The 16,621-nt window shown below is 40.8% G+C and overlaps 1 protein-coding gene across 4 annotated transcripts in view; it reads right to left on the bottom strand.

Annotated features, from left to right (window-relative positions):
• The window catches only part of slco3a1a (solute carrier organic anion transporter family member 3A1a), a 35,520-nt gene that overhangs the window by 12,686 nt on the left and 6,213 nt on the right, over window positions 1-16,621 (bottom strand). For all 4 annotated transcript variants that reach the window (XM_058075206.1, XM_058075207.1, XM_058075204.1 and 1 more), the window contains one exon: window positions 12,242-12,695. In XM_058075206.1, the coding sequence (XP_057931189.1) occupies window positions 12,242-12,695 (454 nt within the window). The remainder of the gene's footprint in view (window positions 1-12,241; window positions 12,696-16,621) is intronic.

Raw genomic sequence — 16,621 nt, 5'->3', positions numbered from 1 at the left:
CGACAAGAAGCGTTCGAAAAGGCCATGAAGGAAGGTCTCACACTTCCTTTTAGTCTGTACATGGCAGATAACATCTGGTAGTTACTCAAAAGAGTCAAACAACTATGACAGTGCCCAAAAATGCTTTGGACGACATGTTAGCATACATGTAATACAGATATCGTCTATATTTTATCATCATTTAGAAAAATTCAATAGATTAAATATGCAAGGAACTTCAAACTATTGCTTTTGTTTTGAATTTGATTTTAATTCATTGTAAAGGGTATTGTTCATGGCTGTTATGTAACAGGACCACCCTTCATAACAGGTAAAAGTCACGCTTAAGCGGTTGCTGAGGTGAAGTCTATTTTGATGAGGTAGAGGAGATTAATGGCGGGCCAATCTTCGCTGATCCATAAGGAAGCGCTAACAGCATTAGACAACAGCTTTCACCCAGGATGTGAAGTCTTGTTTCATCTAAGTGGCTTTTAGTATCCATGTTGCTCATCCATGGAAAACTTGTCAATTTAACTTTTAAATCTGGTGAATATTATATCAAATACATGTACGAATTGTGCATTTTCATGACTATTACATTTATATAGGAAAATTAATTGATTAAAACATTTTTATATGAATAAAATAATATTTTTTTAAGTAATTATTTTCTAAATATTCAAGATATATACATCTGGCCTGTTACATTGCTACTCTGCTGTCTCCTATAGGTTGATTGTGCACAGTCATGACAGAAGTAACGTGCAAATGCTACATAATAGTAGTCTCTCAACACAAACTACTGGCTCAACATGCGGACATTGCTTATGCTATGTTCACACCGACGCCGAATCGATGGCGAATTAAATCGGCGAGCAAAGCGGCGGCAAAGCGTAACACAGCTTAATGAAAGCGTAAAGACCGTAATACAGCGTAAGAAAGGTTTGAGCAATTCGGGACATTCGGCAAGAGCGCCAAAAATTTTTAAACTGTTTAAAAATTTGAGGCGATCTGTCACAAATTGCGTAAAGCGGGGCGAGCGTATTAAAGCTTATCAAAGCGTCACAAAGCTTATCAAAGTTTTGCTCAAAGCGTAGGAAAGCTTAACAGAGCTTGGTTCAAAGGATCAATGGATCTGCTGCATCTTTATTATGCTCTGGATCAGAGGCGGGATGCAGTCGGGATCTCGAAATTTTCCATTGCTTAACAGAGCTTAACAGAGCATAAACATATCTGAGGAGATCGTGAGATTTTTTGAAAAATGACGCCGAATTCGTCGCCGATTCAAAGCGCGACATTTGGCGTCGGTGTGAACGTAGCATAATCCAAGCTCGAGCTCAGAAGTCACTGATGAGAATCTAACTGATGAGATGCTAACCATTGGCTGTCACCAAAACTTCAACCCTTATAAAAATCACTGATTTAATAGAGTTCATCATTAATTTGTGAAAAGGTCAGGCGAAAAACAAAACATACAAAACTGAGGAGATTTTTTTCCAGGAATAATGTGTTCCACACACCCAAAAATATTAACTAAAAATACAAAAAATTACAATCTTAATGCTGAAAACAATGTGAAATAATTCTAAATGGCTGGAACTCATTGTTGATGTGGACTTCACATACATCCTAGTTCGATCAAATTCGGATTTAGATCAAATTAGTGGCACTTACAACTTTCTGTGGCCTCAGGAAGTCGTCTCAAAAAAAAAAAAAAGCATGAACAGTGAGTCACCAATGTTTAGGTTATGTGAAATGGCAAAAAAGGGCAAAAATACGGAAAAATACAAACATAATCCAACACATTTTTGCAAACACACTCATTCTGTCTAAAGATACAATAAAAAGCAATAAGTGTAGTATGAACATGTGCAGTGCCAGACAGATCTCTGTCCTATTGTATAATTTAGGGGCTGCGACAACCAAGCTGCCACATCTCATGACTCTTTGGATGAAAAGAAAAAGAAAATTCACTTAAGTAAAATGCACTTACATATGGAATGAAGAGTGAAAAAAGCTTTTTTTGATATTGAAGTTCTGTTTTGTAAATAAATTTTATTCTAAAATGTCCTTACATACATTGTATTAAATCTTAAGGCCACACTGTGAATATGTCCATATTCTGTCCTAAAAGATAAATAATACATTTTAGGACTAAATAACACTCTACATAAAAATAACAATTTTAGAGAAAAAGTGTGAAGTCGGTATAAGAATATGCAAATACCTGATCATACCTACAAAAAATAAGAGGTTATAATATAAATAAGAGGTATTTAGAAGTTAGCTGGGTGGACCTTTACAGAGGATGAGTGTTAGCACCACCTACAAGACATTCGTCTAAAGTGACATTTTGCCACATCACAACAGAAACAGCTATGACTCAGCTGAGGCCAGTTTGCAGCCTAATTAACATACAACACCCACATTTTGTGTATTATTATTAATTAACTGTCAATGTGTATTGGACCGTCAATATAAAGTTGTTATATGGCCATCCAAGTAAATTAAAGAGCAGTGGGGGAGTCAATACTATAATAATAAAAATAATGGGACAATAAAAATGGTCTATATTTGTCTTTGTTTTGGTTTTCAGAAATATTTTTCCAAAAACAGGTACTGAAAAAGAGGGATAGTCTTCTATTTGGGGTCGTCTTATATTAATTTTGTGCAGTGCTGTTGCTTCAGTCTCAGCTGGTTTGCTGTCTAAAGAAGCACAACATAATGTCAACAATGGCAAATGGACTTACCACCATGCTATGACGACTCCTTTGGGCAGCATTATTCTGCTCAAAATAAGCATGGAAGCAGGTGTTCTGAATGTTCAGTGATTGCCTATTCCTAATATTGCTGAGCAAAAAGTACACATGGAATGTTGTCAATGATGATGAGGTGTGTGTGTGTGTGTGTTGCACTCAGGCTGCTTGTGATCTTCCTCTCCTACCATATAGGCCAATGCCATTAGGCTACTTAAACATGACCTGCAAGAACATAATCTTTGAGTCCAATTAACCCTGTGTCACCACACACTCAAGTCTTCCAGGAAGACCTAAAAGCACTAATTGACCTGAATGACTTCACTTTTGCTTAGCAGAATCTTAAGTGCATGTGTTTTCTTGTGTGAATTACAAAATTACAGGAAGAAAAAATATGGAATTTCATGCTCTTCTATCTGCAATTCTTGCTTGAGATGTTAGCTTTGAGCACAGAGCAACACACTGTTTGCTGGCTATGCTGTAGGTGGAAGGGGAGATGCTCTATTAAAGAGAAACACAAGGAGGTTTGGGACAGTCAGCAGCTGCTTCAGAAAGTAGTGTGGACTCATAATCAGGATGGAGACACCGAGTGCACTGTGCAGTGTTTGCTGTCATAGAACACTGTTTGTGTCTCATTGTGCGGTAGCCCACAGAGTAAGCCTGAAATGAATAAATGTATGATACAATGTCTCGGTTCTGTTTTAGGTTTCTTCCTTAGAGGGAGTTTTTCCATGCCTCCGTCACGGTCGCATGGTTCCGGTCGCTTTCTTCAATTTATTACAACTGTGCTTCTTCTTGTCGTCATTGTCTAACTCAGTGTTTGTGTGCAGCAATATATTTTATGTACCAGTTTACCTGTATAGATTCTTCTAATGATAAGAAAACGACTAATACCGACATTAATGCATTAATTCAGGACGAGAGTGCGTTGCTTCTGGCTTCAGCAACAGTTTGGCTGGTATTTTACGTTCATGTTCACAAAAACAGTCCCATGTGAAATGCCGTTGACAAGATGAAAATATTTTTCTCTTGCTGTGAATCACCAACTGCAATCACTTCTGCCTGAGCTTGTTTTGTAAACAGAGAAGCAGAGCTTTGAGGAGGGCAGAGAGCGTATTGCGGCTACAACCACGCCCATAAGGAAGCGGCTCCTCTGTGACATCACAAAAGAACAGTTTTGCAACGCCCTCTGAAACCAAGCGTTTTTTAAACTTTTCTCTGTCAAAGAACCAAGGTTATATTGAGTAACTTGAAGTTTTGAGCCATCCCAAACCTCTTCCGGTGCTGACTTCCAAATGCACAAACCTCATTATCTGCAACTTTGGCATAGTTTAACATGAGAATACGACATTATAACCACATTTAGAGGTCAGAAAAGTGGAAAAATATTTGATATAGTTTTATATCTTCATATCGTGATGCATCCCCTAAAATATCCTGATCTATGCTAAGGTCCATATTGCCCAACCCTAGTACCTATTACATATTGTGCTGTTAATTATTTGGTTTGTACCCAGAGTAAGTAAGTCGTTCTGTTTGATAACTGATAGAACTGTTTTGTCAAGCCAGTTGTTTACTATCGCTTGCATTTGAAGAGTGTCTTCTTTAAGCAAACTGAAGCGGTGTCGCCACAAATAATGAATGTATGGGAAACATTGGATTGCATACTAGCCAACTTAAAATGAATGCAATACCAGTTTCCACCACTGCGATTGGCTGGCGACAAGTCCAGTGTGTACCCCGCCTCTCGCCCAAAGACAGCTGAGATAGGCTCCACCATGCCTGCGACCCTCGTGAATATAAAACGGCCTTTTTTCTTTGTCTAAAAACACGGGATCATCTCATTTACAATGTATTAGCTTGGCCCATGCTATACCCCATAATTCATTCTGTACATAGCTTTATTCCTTTTTCCCCCCTAAATATAACTTGTACCAAACAGAAACAGACTCTCGTCTAGTATTTGTCAGCCAACCTATTGAGTTCATTAAATTAACTAGCCAGATATTGATCAGAGTGCATTTAATTAGGTGCCTTGCTCACCCTCCACACTAGCAGCAGTAATATGGACATCTTACACTGAACACGCGCCCAAGTAATCCACGCAGCGACCACTTACACACCACTCAATCAATGGGGCTTGGGATTTGCGGTTAAAGCCACCAAGCACAGCGTGGATCCCTACTTCCAAAGCAACCAAGTCCTTGTGCAAGGTCGGCTGTTTAATTCTGGGAAATGAATCGCTGCGTGTGCAGTGAGTCTTACACCGAAGCAGCTTTCACGATTCCTAAACTCGAGTGGTTTTCAAGCGTAGTGGTAGCTATTAGCAACGTAAAAGAACCGAGCATCTCAATCCAACGTCTTGATTGTGAGGCGATGGTTTTGCTGATGCTGCAGTGCTTATGAGCCTCCCATCTCTTATCCACATGCTCCTCCTCCCCCCCAATGGATGACAAAAATCCAGTTTTAATCAGCAGTGTCACAGCCTGACCTACATTGCCTTGAGAAAGCTGCATGGTGGCCCAGGTTTACTGGTGGAGAAGAAAGGTGCCACAAGCATGTTTTTGGCCCAGATACTTGGCACCATGCTGCGGGATGCCACCTGAAGGAGCCTTGCTGTTGCCAGCTGCTGCAAAGGCAGCACAGTCGGGAAACAATAATAATGGAAATATCCAGTGTAGTCAAAGTCAGTGAAATTTCAAGGTCAAGCTCTCCAGGGGTGTATTGATTGAATTCAAGAGTGTGGTGATAGAGCACAGACTGATCACTTGACATTGAACTCCAAATTGTGGGAGTTTCTCAAAGTAGAAACACATCTATAATTACAGTTAATTATAATTATAGTTACCATTCATCCATACATCAGTGCATCAAAACGTATTTCCGCTGCGCATTGATACTCACTAACACGACGCTTCGCTAATTGCTAGTCTTAGCACCATTCACAGATTTTACCGAGCTCTTGATGATTGTTTGCCATCAGCATTTTTTTACCTGAGGGCTGGAGCACACATCTTGTGCTGGAAGACACAGCCATCCCAATGAGAGCGGACATCGTACGTGTTGTCGACAGAGCTGCAACTATTATTAACATTATCATCAGTGTACGTGTTAATGCATGATCACAGCATGTCATCAAACGACGCATCATTGTTCGAGGGTTTTTTTAAGAGGGCTTCATAGTTGATGGTCAAAATTCCAAAAAAGTGCAGTTCCCCTTTATGAGAATCCGATTAATAAATAAATTAAATAATAAAAACAAGGGACAACGTCTCAAGAAAGGTTGAGTCCCTTGGCGGAACCCTTATTTTGACAGAAGTCAAAAAGCCATCATGCAATAAACAAATGTTATGCAATTCTTTTATGTACTTAAAAGATTAAAACGGGTCAGTGCCAAACCCTAACAAAAACTCTTTTTTTATTTACAAGTAAGGCTGATTATTCAGCTAACATACAATATAGCCAGGCACCATATTTACACTGTCACTGCGGTTCTATCCCAGAAAAACAGCAAACTCACTGGGCAGGGCGAGCAGGAGTACGAGTGATTTAGTTGTTGGCCTGATAGCGTGTTCCTGTTCCTGTGTTGCTACTACACAGCAGAGGTCTGTGAGCGATGATGACATCATCTTTTCAAGTGCATCTGGGTTCATTTGAGATGATAAGTTTAGCCCGAATGATTCATCTGCATCATATGCAGACGTAAACAAACGTCTCCCGGATGGATTCCAAACTGCGAGTGTGCAACGGTGTAAGTTCACTGGGCCGTGGGCTCAGTTCCTGTCTGACTCCTTTATTTGATGTGATCATCACTCATTAGCCTGCAGGCCATGGCAGCATGTTGTTGACCAGCTGGATATGAGATAATCTCCTGTTCGCTGCCCTCTGCACACTCACACAGCCACTGTGGCGGCTTCTTAAACCGTGAAGTCAGCCACACGGACGACCAACATGCATCAACCGCCTGTGTCGTTCATTAACGCAATGATGCAATGCAGTGTCGAGCTGGTGGTCCTTTACCGCCACACCACCCTGCACCATCTTTCTTGAGACTAAACCAGCGTGTGTTGCTAGGCAAACTCAGCATGCGGCTTATGGCAAGGCCCGGAAAAACCCATTTAGGATCTAATCCTTCAAGATGACATTAACATGTGCAGAGTTTAAGTAGCTTATATAAACGCCCTACTGCAGTGACTGTTTGGAGTCAAAGTGTCTCTGCAGGAATGATGAAAAGTCTCCGGAGACCTTCTGTCAATGACTCTACCATCATGCACCTTTCCTAACAATGCCTGAGGCTAAATTTATCTCGTGTGGAAGATGAAGACCTCCAAATTGTGAAATATAGCTTCATAAAAGGCCTTTCATTCGGAGCTTTGAAGAAATATTCAATAGCAAGTTTGCAGAAAAAAAACAAACTCTCCAGGTAGAGGCAGGCACAACAAAGCCCTGTTGTGCTTCTTCATAGTCAGCTGTTAATCTGTGGAAACGAGCGAGTTGGAGGACAGAAAGCATTCACATCCAGAGGCTAGTGCACTTCAATATCAGCTCCAAGCATGGCTGAAGGTTGCAAAAGAAGCTGCCATGCAAAATGACCATTAGGTTCAGATAAGCATTTGAAAAACACACAAAGCTAAATAAATACATCTCTCCACAAGCACAGATTGATATTTTCTTATATTTTCTGTCATGCCACCACTGGGGGACAGCAATGTTTACATCCCGACTTGAAATACTAGTGAGAAACTGATAATATTAATTTATTTACCTCTACTGGACAGACTGAACTTGAACAAACAACAAGCAATGAGCAGTGAAGCATACATGTGTGTTTAAGTGTCAAATTGCATGCCGAATACAACAAATGTATATATATATATATATATATATATATATATATATATATATATATATATATATATATATATATATATATATATATATATATATATATATATATATATATGTATATGTATATGTGTATATATATATATATATATATATATATATATATATATATATATATATATATATATATAGGCAGGTATATATATATATATATATAGGCAGGTATATATATATATATATATATATATATATATATATATATATATATATATATATATATATATATATATAGGCAGGTCTGCACTTTGAACATTGAAAGTCCTCCCTGCTTCTCACGCCCCCCCATGACCGTTCACCTCAGCGTCCCCAATGGGGTCCGACCCACTACTTGGGAAGTACTGTTCTGTACATATGCTAACGGTGGTGTTTGTATATAATATGGCTGAAAAAGTGTCATTTGTAGCCGAAGAGGGACAACACCTAGAGAGAATAAGAATATGAGAGTGATAAGACTCCAGCATGACTTATCAATGTTTAGATAGCATATTATTTCTTACATTTTACAGTATTTACACTTATTTTTAGTCTTGTATGACAGTACTTTCACATACTTAAGACCAACTCGGTGATTGATGATACATTCCTTATTTACCTTAATGCAAAAAGGGTGGCCACATTTTTCCAGCACTGATTGGTCTTTATTAATTAATCATCACATCAGCCTGCAAATGTGCCATACCATAAGGCTCTTCATTTCAATTTCAATTCCCCAGCTGTTTAAAAGCTTCAGAGGTAGATTGCTATAAAGCCAAGCCACACTCATACAGTATGTTTTATATATAGATATTTAGATAGATAGAAGGTATATAGATAGAAGGGGGTGGGGGGTGTCCTGTGGGAAGAGCCAAAATTAGCAGTGGACATTGAAAGGTCAGGGAGCAGTGGGAATAGAGCTCCTGTAGACACAATCTGTACAATCATATTCATTCCCTTCATACAGAGAGAAGTAAATAAAGTAAAGCCATTAAAAGACACAAGTTTTCAAAGTATTTTCTTGAAAAGGATGAGGTACTTTTCCAAGGAACTTGCAAAAAGAAAAAAAAATGGCAACGCAGACTAGAGCCAGACGAGATGAGTCTGTAAAGACTTTGCTGGAGCCTGGTTTACTATTGTTTAACCAGCACTGTCTGCCACAGCACGCAGAGTAAACGCAAAAACGCTCCAAAGCCTCCCGAGGAGTTGTTTTTCACAAGCCTTTGTGGTATGCATGCACGCCCCAGCCCACTCCCATCCAGCAGCACATGGCAAGCCGGTTGGCATTCCTTCTCCGCTCTGCAATTATATGGCTTGTCTCGAGGCCTCTGCTCTCCCTGTGCTGCCATCCCCCGACAAGGCAGGACGTGTCTCTGAACAATTCTTTCAATTTTCACCTACCCGTTTCAAGCCCCAAGTCTCTAATTTTAGCTGCAACACATTACTGGGTGACAATAAGCTCCTCGAAAAGCAGCCGAGAAGAGCGGAACAAAATCTCTTTCATTGACATCCTCCTGTATTTTTTTGTGTAAGGTAACTCTTCTGCTCTTGAACCGCTGCACACGAAAGGGTAAAAAAATGTGGTAAAATATGCACTCTCATTGTGTTGCCTGTGCTACTATATTTAAAACAAATACCCCACTTGGTGGCCCTGTTATTAAACCCCAAAATTGACCTCCATACAGCCACCCACCCACCAATTTGGTACACACCTTTAGGGGACTGACAAGATCTTGTTAAACATTAAAATTTTAGTAAGATTGGTTGAAAAAATATGGCCACCATCAAAGAAAAGGTCTTTTGCAGGGGCACGTAGCAACTCATTGCCCATTGACTAGAGCTGACACCAAGATAGTTGACATAATCTGTTACAGAGTCAAAGTGTCACCACTGTAACAACATTATTATGTACAGGTAATGATATACTGTGGCTGTTGGTAAGCAGACCTTTTATTCACAGAGAATTAGGGTTGCTGCAGTAAAGTGGAGACTATTGTGTACAATACTGCAAGTAAGTAGTAAGGTAATGCTAGCAAGAGCGTACAGGTTATTGTAAAACTGTAATGCCTTTGTAAGTCGGCACACTTTTTTCAGTTGTGGAGTGTGCATGTGTCTGCAAAGCGTGTGTGAGGTTTAACTCGCGGCTCCTATTTAAAGTACGTCTTCCTCTTTAATTTCCCTCCAATGACTTCTTCAAAGCACTACTAAAATCCCTTTCAAATGCTCTGCAGAGACATAGCGCAAGTCAGATGATGCGTGGATTTTACTTTTGTTTGAAAAGCCACCAATACTGCAGAGCTAGACTTAGCATACAGTATATCCATAATTTGGACCAGGGTGAAATTTGAGTCTTTAGGACACATGCAAAACCTACAGGAGACTGGCAAATCTTATGTGCAGACGTCAACGGATGAATAATGCAAACAAATTGTCAGGACACGAGAGCCAATCTTGCAGAATTTCAGACAATCTCTTCCATTCATGCAGCTGGGGCCACATGACATGCCTGCAGCAGAGGGATTAGGACGATCAGCTGAGCGCGACTGAATACCACATTGTTCCCCGCTGCTCACCGCTTGTTTCCCCTGCAAAGCTCGCTGCAGCTTATCAAAGGAGGACAGAACCAAACGCCTGCCAAAATCCAATCACTCCCAGTCCACTTCCTTGCTGTAAACTGCAAACAAATCACACACACCCCGCCCACCCCTCGGGTGCCAGAATGTCAAGGCCTTTCTGGCACTTTGAAAGGCTCCTTTCTAACCCCAAAACAAAGCATGAGGTTCAAACTCATGTTCAGGACAAACAAACATGACGGAGGGTAATTTAGGAAATCAGCTTTGGCCTTCAGATTACAGAGCACAGGGCTGCCCCTTTGTCGGCTAGGCCACATCTGTATCAAGAGTGACAAAAGGTGACCACACAGCTTGCTGCTGCAGCTATCAGAAAGGGTGGCTTTAATTCTGCATCTATTCACACGCTTATTGTCTCTGCAGCACAGCGATAACAAACAGCTCTGCCGACACATCTCTTCTAGTCCAGGCCAGGGTTGATGTGGCAAATTACAGGCCAGTCAAAACATGGAAGCACAATATTTTATGGTCATGGATCATGCCTAGTTTAGTCACTGTAAACACTATGATATTATATGATCTTTAAACGACGGTTGGGCGATATTGACCAGAGCATATATCACAATATTTTGGGGAAATATACTGGAAAGCACACAAGTAAATGTACCTTAAATTACATGCTCCTGCTGCAACTATTACTACTAGTATTAGACCAATAAGTTTTGAATTGTGTCATATCTTTTAGCTTGATTGGCATATTCAGTTCATTTAGAGCTGTTAATACGGACAAAGTGTTCCCTTGTTTAAAGGTTAAAAAAATAGCCCACAATAAGTGAAATCCAACAGGTAGCCAAATGTATTCGTTGACAATTATCATGAATGTTTTAAGGCTGTTAGTTTGGCTGTAGTGTTTTTGTATCCTCGTTGAAACAGTTCTCCTGCTGCCGTCCTCCTCCTTGTACCCACAATTCATTTTGTTGGTGTAGCTTATTCTTCTATTGCTTATTGGCAGTTAGCAGTTTGCTAGCGACGGCACAAAAAAGATTGATTGTCAATCAGGACACAGAACACAATGGACGGGTTCCCCCTTAGGCAATAAGGACTTTTGTGGCACTATATTTGGCGGTCTATTGTCTGTTGAGTGTTTGCAATTACCTGTACAGGCATATAAACACACAGACGAGATGACGCTGCACACGTCTTCAACATGAAAACACCGTCGACAATAACATACAACACAGCACCGATAGATCACTCTAATGCACCACAAGGAAGCAGAACACAGTGTGCGGTCATATGCGATTAAAAATACATATATATTAAAAATTTAACTTCCTGTCATGTCTCTTTCTGTTGTAAATGTAGTAAAGATGGGCATATTTCAGACATAGTTAATCATGATTATTTAAAAACTGTAATTAGATTTTTTTTAATTATCATTTGACAGCCATAGGATGTATACATACATTGTAGTCATCTACAACTATGGCGTTTCTACATGAAGTACACAGCAGTGTGAAGGGAAGCTCATAGGCCCCAAGCCAGGTCCTTCCGGGCTAAATTAGACACAATGTCAAATAAAACATGTCCTGACCAGATGCAGACTCTTGCAAAAGATGAAAAAGCTACTTATGAGTTTAAGATCCCTTGTTTTATTTTTTTTATATGAACAAAAATCAACAACATAGCAGCTATGCATCCCTAACCGGCCATTGCACATTAGAAAATGTGCACCGCCAGCACTTGGAATGCTCCTTTTGAAGAGCCACATCAGCAGCATCTTGCCTTGAAGAGAGGAGGAGGGTGTGTGCTCAGGTGAAGAAAAGACATTTAACCCATCGCAATGCACCTGGCCTCTGACATTGCTCAAACGGCTGTTTGGAAGATTAAAAATCTGCTCACCTGGTACTCACAAGGACAGGCCCATTATGTAAATACCTTGAGTGTTGACTCTAACTATGTAAACATTGCACCTGATGGCTTTGTATGTTCACAGGCAGGGGCACTTCCTTTTGTTACAACGGCATTCTGGAACTTATGATTAGAGATCTGGCTTACCTATGTAGAGAGAAGAGTCTTTCTTCTTGACATGATCATCAATGTAAGACACCCCCAGGGGCTGCACAGGCGTGGCTCCGATGCCCAGCAGCACCTGAGCCCCAATCAGCAGCAGGTACATCATGTTGGTGTTGGCCCTGTTGGTGCACGCCGTGTCGTCAGCCAACTGGGTGTCCTGGCTCCTGTTGGAGCACACGTCCCGTCCCACATCAGTCCGCCTCGTGTCCCCTATCTCATACTGGTTGGTGAGAAACTCGGGGAGCGCAGAAAGGAGGGCGCCCAGTGCCATGACTATGCCCCCACAGCCAATAAGACGGGGCCGGTGGGCTTTGGCCCCGAAGTAGCTGACAAACAGGATGAGTGCTAGATTGCCGATTTCGAAACTGCTGGCAATCACGCCGACGTCTGCACTTTGCAGGTTGAAGCGACGCTCCAGGGTGGTCAGCACACTCACCTGCGAATAACAGGAGAAAGTAAGAATGACCATCAATACTGTGGAATTCCCCATAGTAATCAAAATAAACATTGCCATGTTGGGCCTATGCTTTCATAATCGGTCACGCAGCTTTTCCATTGGACTACCATGAATAACAAGCAGATCAGTTGTTCCACACTGGTGCATTGCTGCCAACAGGCTTGTTTCCCATTAGCTGGCCAGTCATACTTTTTATTTCCATGGCTTAGATGTGTGGAACAGCTCATCTCAAGCCTTCCACCAGCTGGCATCCATACACCAGCCAATCACACCATCAAAAACTTCATGACATTCCACAGTAAAGCCTCAATCAGTTTGCGTCAAGTTGTTTTTACTTGAGTGTGTGTGTGTGTGTCTGCACCGTGTGAACCACTGACACACCAAAACGTTTCTCAGGCTATTTTCAAATCACTCCCAAACTGTCCCTGGGACTGGAATCGGGATTTTTCCATTCTCTCAGTGGCTCATCCAAACTTGTGGTTTTACTTGGAACATTTTTCCACTGTTCTGATGTAATGTACGTGGTTATTTTGGAGTGGAGTGGAGTAGAAGTGTTTAAATGTAGAATTGACCTCTGCTAGATCTTTATAGACGCTCTATGCTGGGATAGGCTCTGGCACCCCCCATGTGACCTTGAATAGAATTAAAATGGATGGATGGTTCCTTTATGGAGCCAAATGCAGATGGCTTCAAATCAGCATTGTAAAGGAGTTGATTAAATTAGCTTGACTTAAATTGAGTTTAACTTCCTTTCATATTCATTTCCTGGTATAAATGTACTGGAGAACATCTGAGGTCAAACATGACACTGGAGCTACGATTTGTTTAGATTTTTAAAATATATTTTCCCTTCTGAAACATGAAAAAAATGAACTAAATGTAAATAGAACCGTCCAAGAGTCAAGCTGTATTATACAATTGTAAACAAGTAGTGTAAAATGGATACATTAAATCATCATTTTAATGTAGAATGACAAGGGTATAACAATAGTTGGGTTATAGAGCTCTCATTTTCAAGGACAGTCACGCATGTACAGTATGTTCCATGTGAGGAGAATGTTTATTTACAGCTAAGACGAGCAACGTTCAAAAACAAATGTACTTCCTGTATTTTTTCCCCACTTAGAAACTGCACTTCATCACCAAGCATTGTAAAATCTTCCTTATATTAAAGCCGTAAAACACAACCTGGTGAAAATATACTCATCGAGCCTGAGTCGCGCGCACACATAACCACACAAGCTAACCCTGCTAGCTTCCATTCACACTCTGGAAGAGGAGATTCAGCCAACTTTCGTTTACAGCGTTTATCATGTGAATCGGTGTAGGTCGGGAGGGCATTTTTTTGTGTTTATTATGACTTTGTGACACGACTGAGCAGTTTGCCGAGGAAATAATTGCACGCACGAACGTTCCTTCTGCTCACGATGACAGCATTTCATTCATCTTATATACTGTAGCAGTTTTTATTGTTTTTTTGTTTTTTAATTCGGGTGCCTGACAATTTTGCCGCTTCACATACAACTTGTAACATTGCACACAACTTCTGGGTTGCTATATTATCATTTTTGTTGATTCTATATACAGTAAAGTCTCGTTATATCAATATTGTCGGGAGTCGGAAAAAATATCGATATAACCGGACTGTCGATATATCCGATCCTGCGCCGAACTGCATTAAAAGTGGGCAATAATGCACTCGACATTGTTCTATAGTATAGAACAATGTCGAGCAGCTTAAATCAATCTTTGCTTAAGGATTTCAATACCAAAAAAGAACACGGCGAACGGCTGCTTCCAGTCAACTTTATTTTTCACACTTCCACCACCAGAGCACAGCACACACACCGATTCCTGCACTTCCTGGTTCACAGGTCATGCTCAACCCGCCCCACATAGCTGGCCAAACACATGCCTGCAACAAAAGAACCAACTGCGTTCGTGGTTTCTCTCGTGTGTATAGAATAAAAAGATATCTGAATACAACACAATTAAATACATGTATTTGTACGCTTGTGTCTTCGTTGGAATAGGTGTGTATGCTATGTCAGTTGGTTCTTCTGTTGTATCAATATAAGCAGACCAAATTGGCTGGCGGGAGATGAAAAGGGCATCGTAGTAACCGGATTATCATAATAACCGGGTATCGTACTAACGGAACTAATTATATCATAAAAGACTAGAAATTTGCCGGGAAATGAAAATAGTATCGTAATAAGCAGTAATTCGTTATAACAGATATCGATATAACGAGACTTTACTGTATATGTAAGCACCATCAGTATTCGTCAGAAAGGGCATCCGGAATATAAAGGGCTCAAGCCAAAAATCAGTATGTCGATCAAAAAAAGATCTGCTGTGGCGACTCCGTAAGGAAAAAAGCCAAAAGAAAGAAACAAACTATTTTCTACAGGAAAGTATGATATTGTAGCGACCCGGAGGTTTGTGTAATATTAACAGTTTGTGATGTTTGTGTGATGTCATGTCTGGCTTTGATTACTGTAATGTGCTGCTTTCTGGCCTTCCAATGTCGAGTTATAAAAGCCTACAGTTAGTTCAAAATGCCGCAGCATGACTCCACGCAAGGATGCGTAAATTTGACCATATCTCTCCAGCACTAACCAACTTGCACTGGCTCTCAGTTCATTTGAGATGCAATTCTGTTACTTGCCTCCTACATGCTACATGGGTTGGCACCGTCCTATTTGGTTGATCTAGTGGTACTCTATGAGCCGTCCTGAAAGCTACGCTCCTGACATGGCGGTATTTTGACAATCCCGAGAGCCAGAAAGAAGTATACAGGCTATAGAGCCTTTTCTATTCGGGCTCCAACATTTTGGAATGCTCTACCTGCCGATATTAGAGCTGATGTTCACGTCCCGACATAAGACTTATTTTTACACTTTAGTGTTTAGTTCATTGTATTTCTGGCCTGTTTCACTGCAGAAATACCCATATAATATGACTTTGACATGTTCAAGTACAAGAGATGACCAAGTATGAGATGGAGAGGTGTCGTATGAGTTCCCCTCTGTGACCTTGACAGTGCATTGTTCTTGCTCTCTGCTGCTGCGACCTTCGTAAGACATCACGGCGCAGAGAGGCTCATTGGTGGGAGCGGCGCATGTCCGCATAAAACGAGTCGAACAAGCTGCGACGTCGCTTTCCCGCATTGAATAAGGCCACATTAACAGGTGGCTGACTGGCTGGCTGACTGGCTGGGTGGGATCTAGAAACAGTGACGTCTCATTCTGTTCTTAGAAATCATGCCAAGGCTGAGGAGCAACCTGTTGACACGACAGCTTTAGTGCAGCTGAGGAAGCCATCATCTCGTCACACCAGATCTCATCCCATTAAGGAAGAAGGCCTGAGCAGGAAATGTGTGTGACTGACAGCTTCAGCAGCTCTCAGCTTAGCACTGGAAGCACTATGCATGAGTTCCTTTTACAGGTTAAACATGCTAGTGCACTTCTACTCTTGACATAGACCAGACAGCCTTCCAGGAACCAACATAAATTTCCAAGAGAGGGGGGGAAAAAAAGTGCATTGCATATTAGGAGGAGACCTAGAACTCGGGGAAAGTGTTTAGGATGTTGCACGGCAACAAAATAAACCTCACCCAGTCGTGTGACATCACAGAGACCAACAAGGGGACAAAGCATTCCATGCTCAGGGACTTTGCTTCAGCAAGTAGACATTGAAACAGAAGTACTTAAAGAAGTGCTTTCAGTTTGTTGTTTCATTTTACGTCTGGAATAGATTGCTTTACAGATTACGTTAAAGAAAACTTCACTTTTTTTGTAATTCATCCGCAATTCTTCTGTGAAACATTAACACATATTTCTTTCCCTTTTCTGTGCATTCTAACAAGAGAAAACAAGTTAGCATGAGCTTGCTAACAATGC

Source organism: Doryrhamphus excisus, chromosome 6 (assembly GCF_030265055.1).
Source record: "Doryrhamphus excisus isolate RoL2022-K1 chromosome 6, RoL_Dexc_1.0, whole genome shotgun sequence".
Classification (NCBI taxonomy): domain Eukaryota; kingdom Metazoa; phylum Chordata; class Actinopteri; order Syngnathiformes; family Syngnathidae; genus Doryrhamphus; species Doryrhamphus excisus.
The sequence above is the reverse complement of the archived record's forward strand: the minus strand, read 5'-3'. Positions and strand labels throughout refer to the sequence as shown.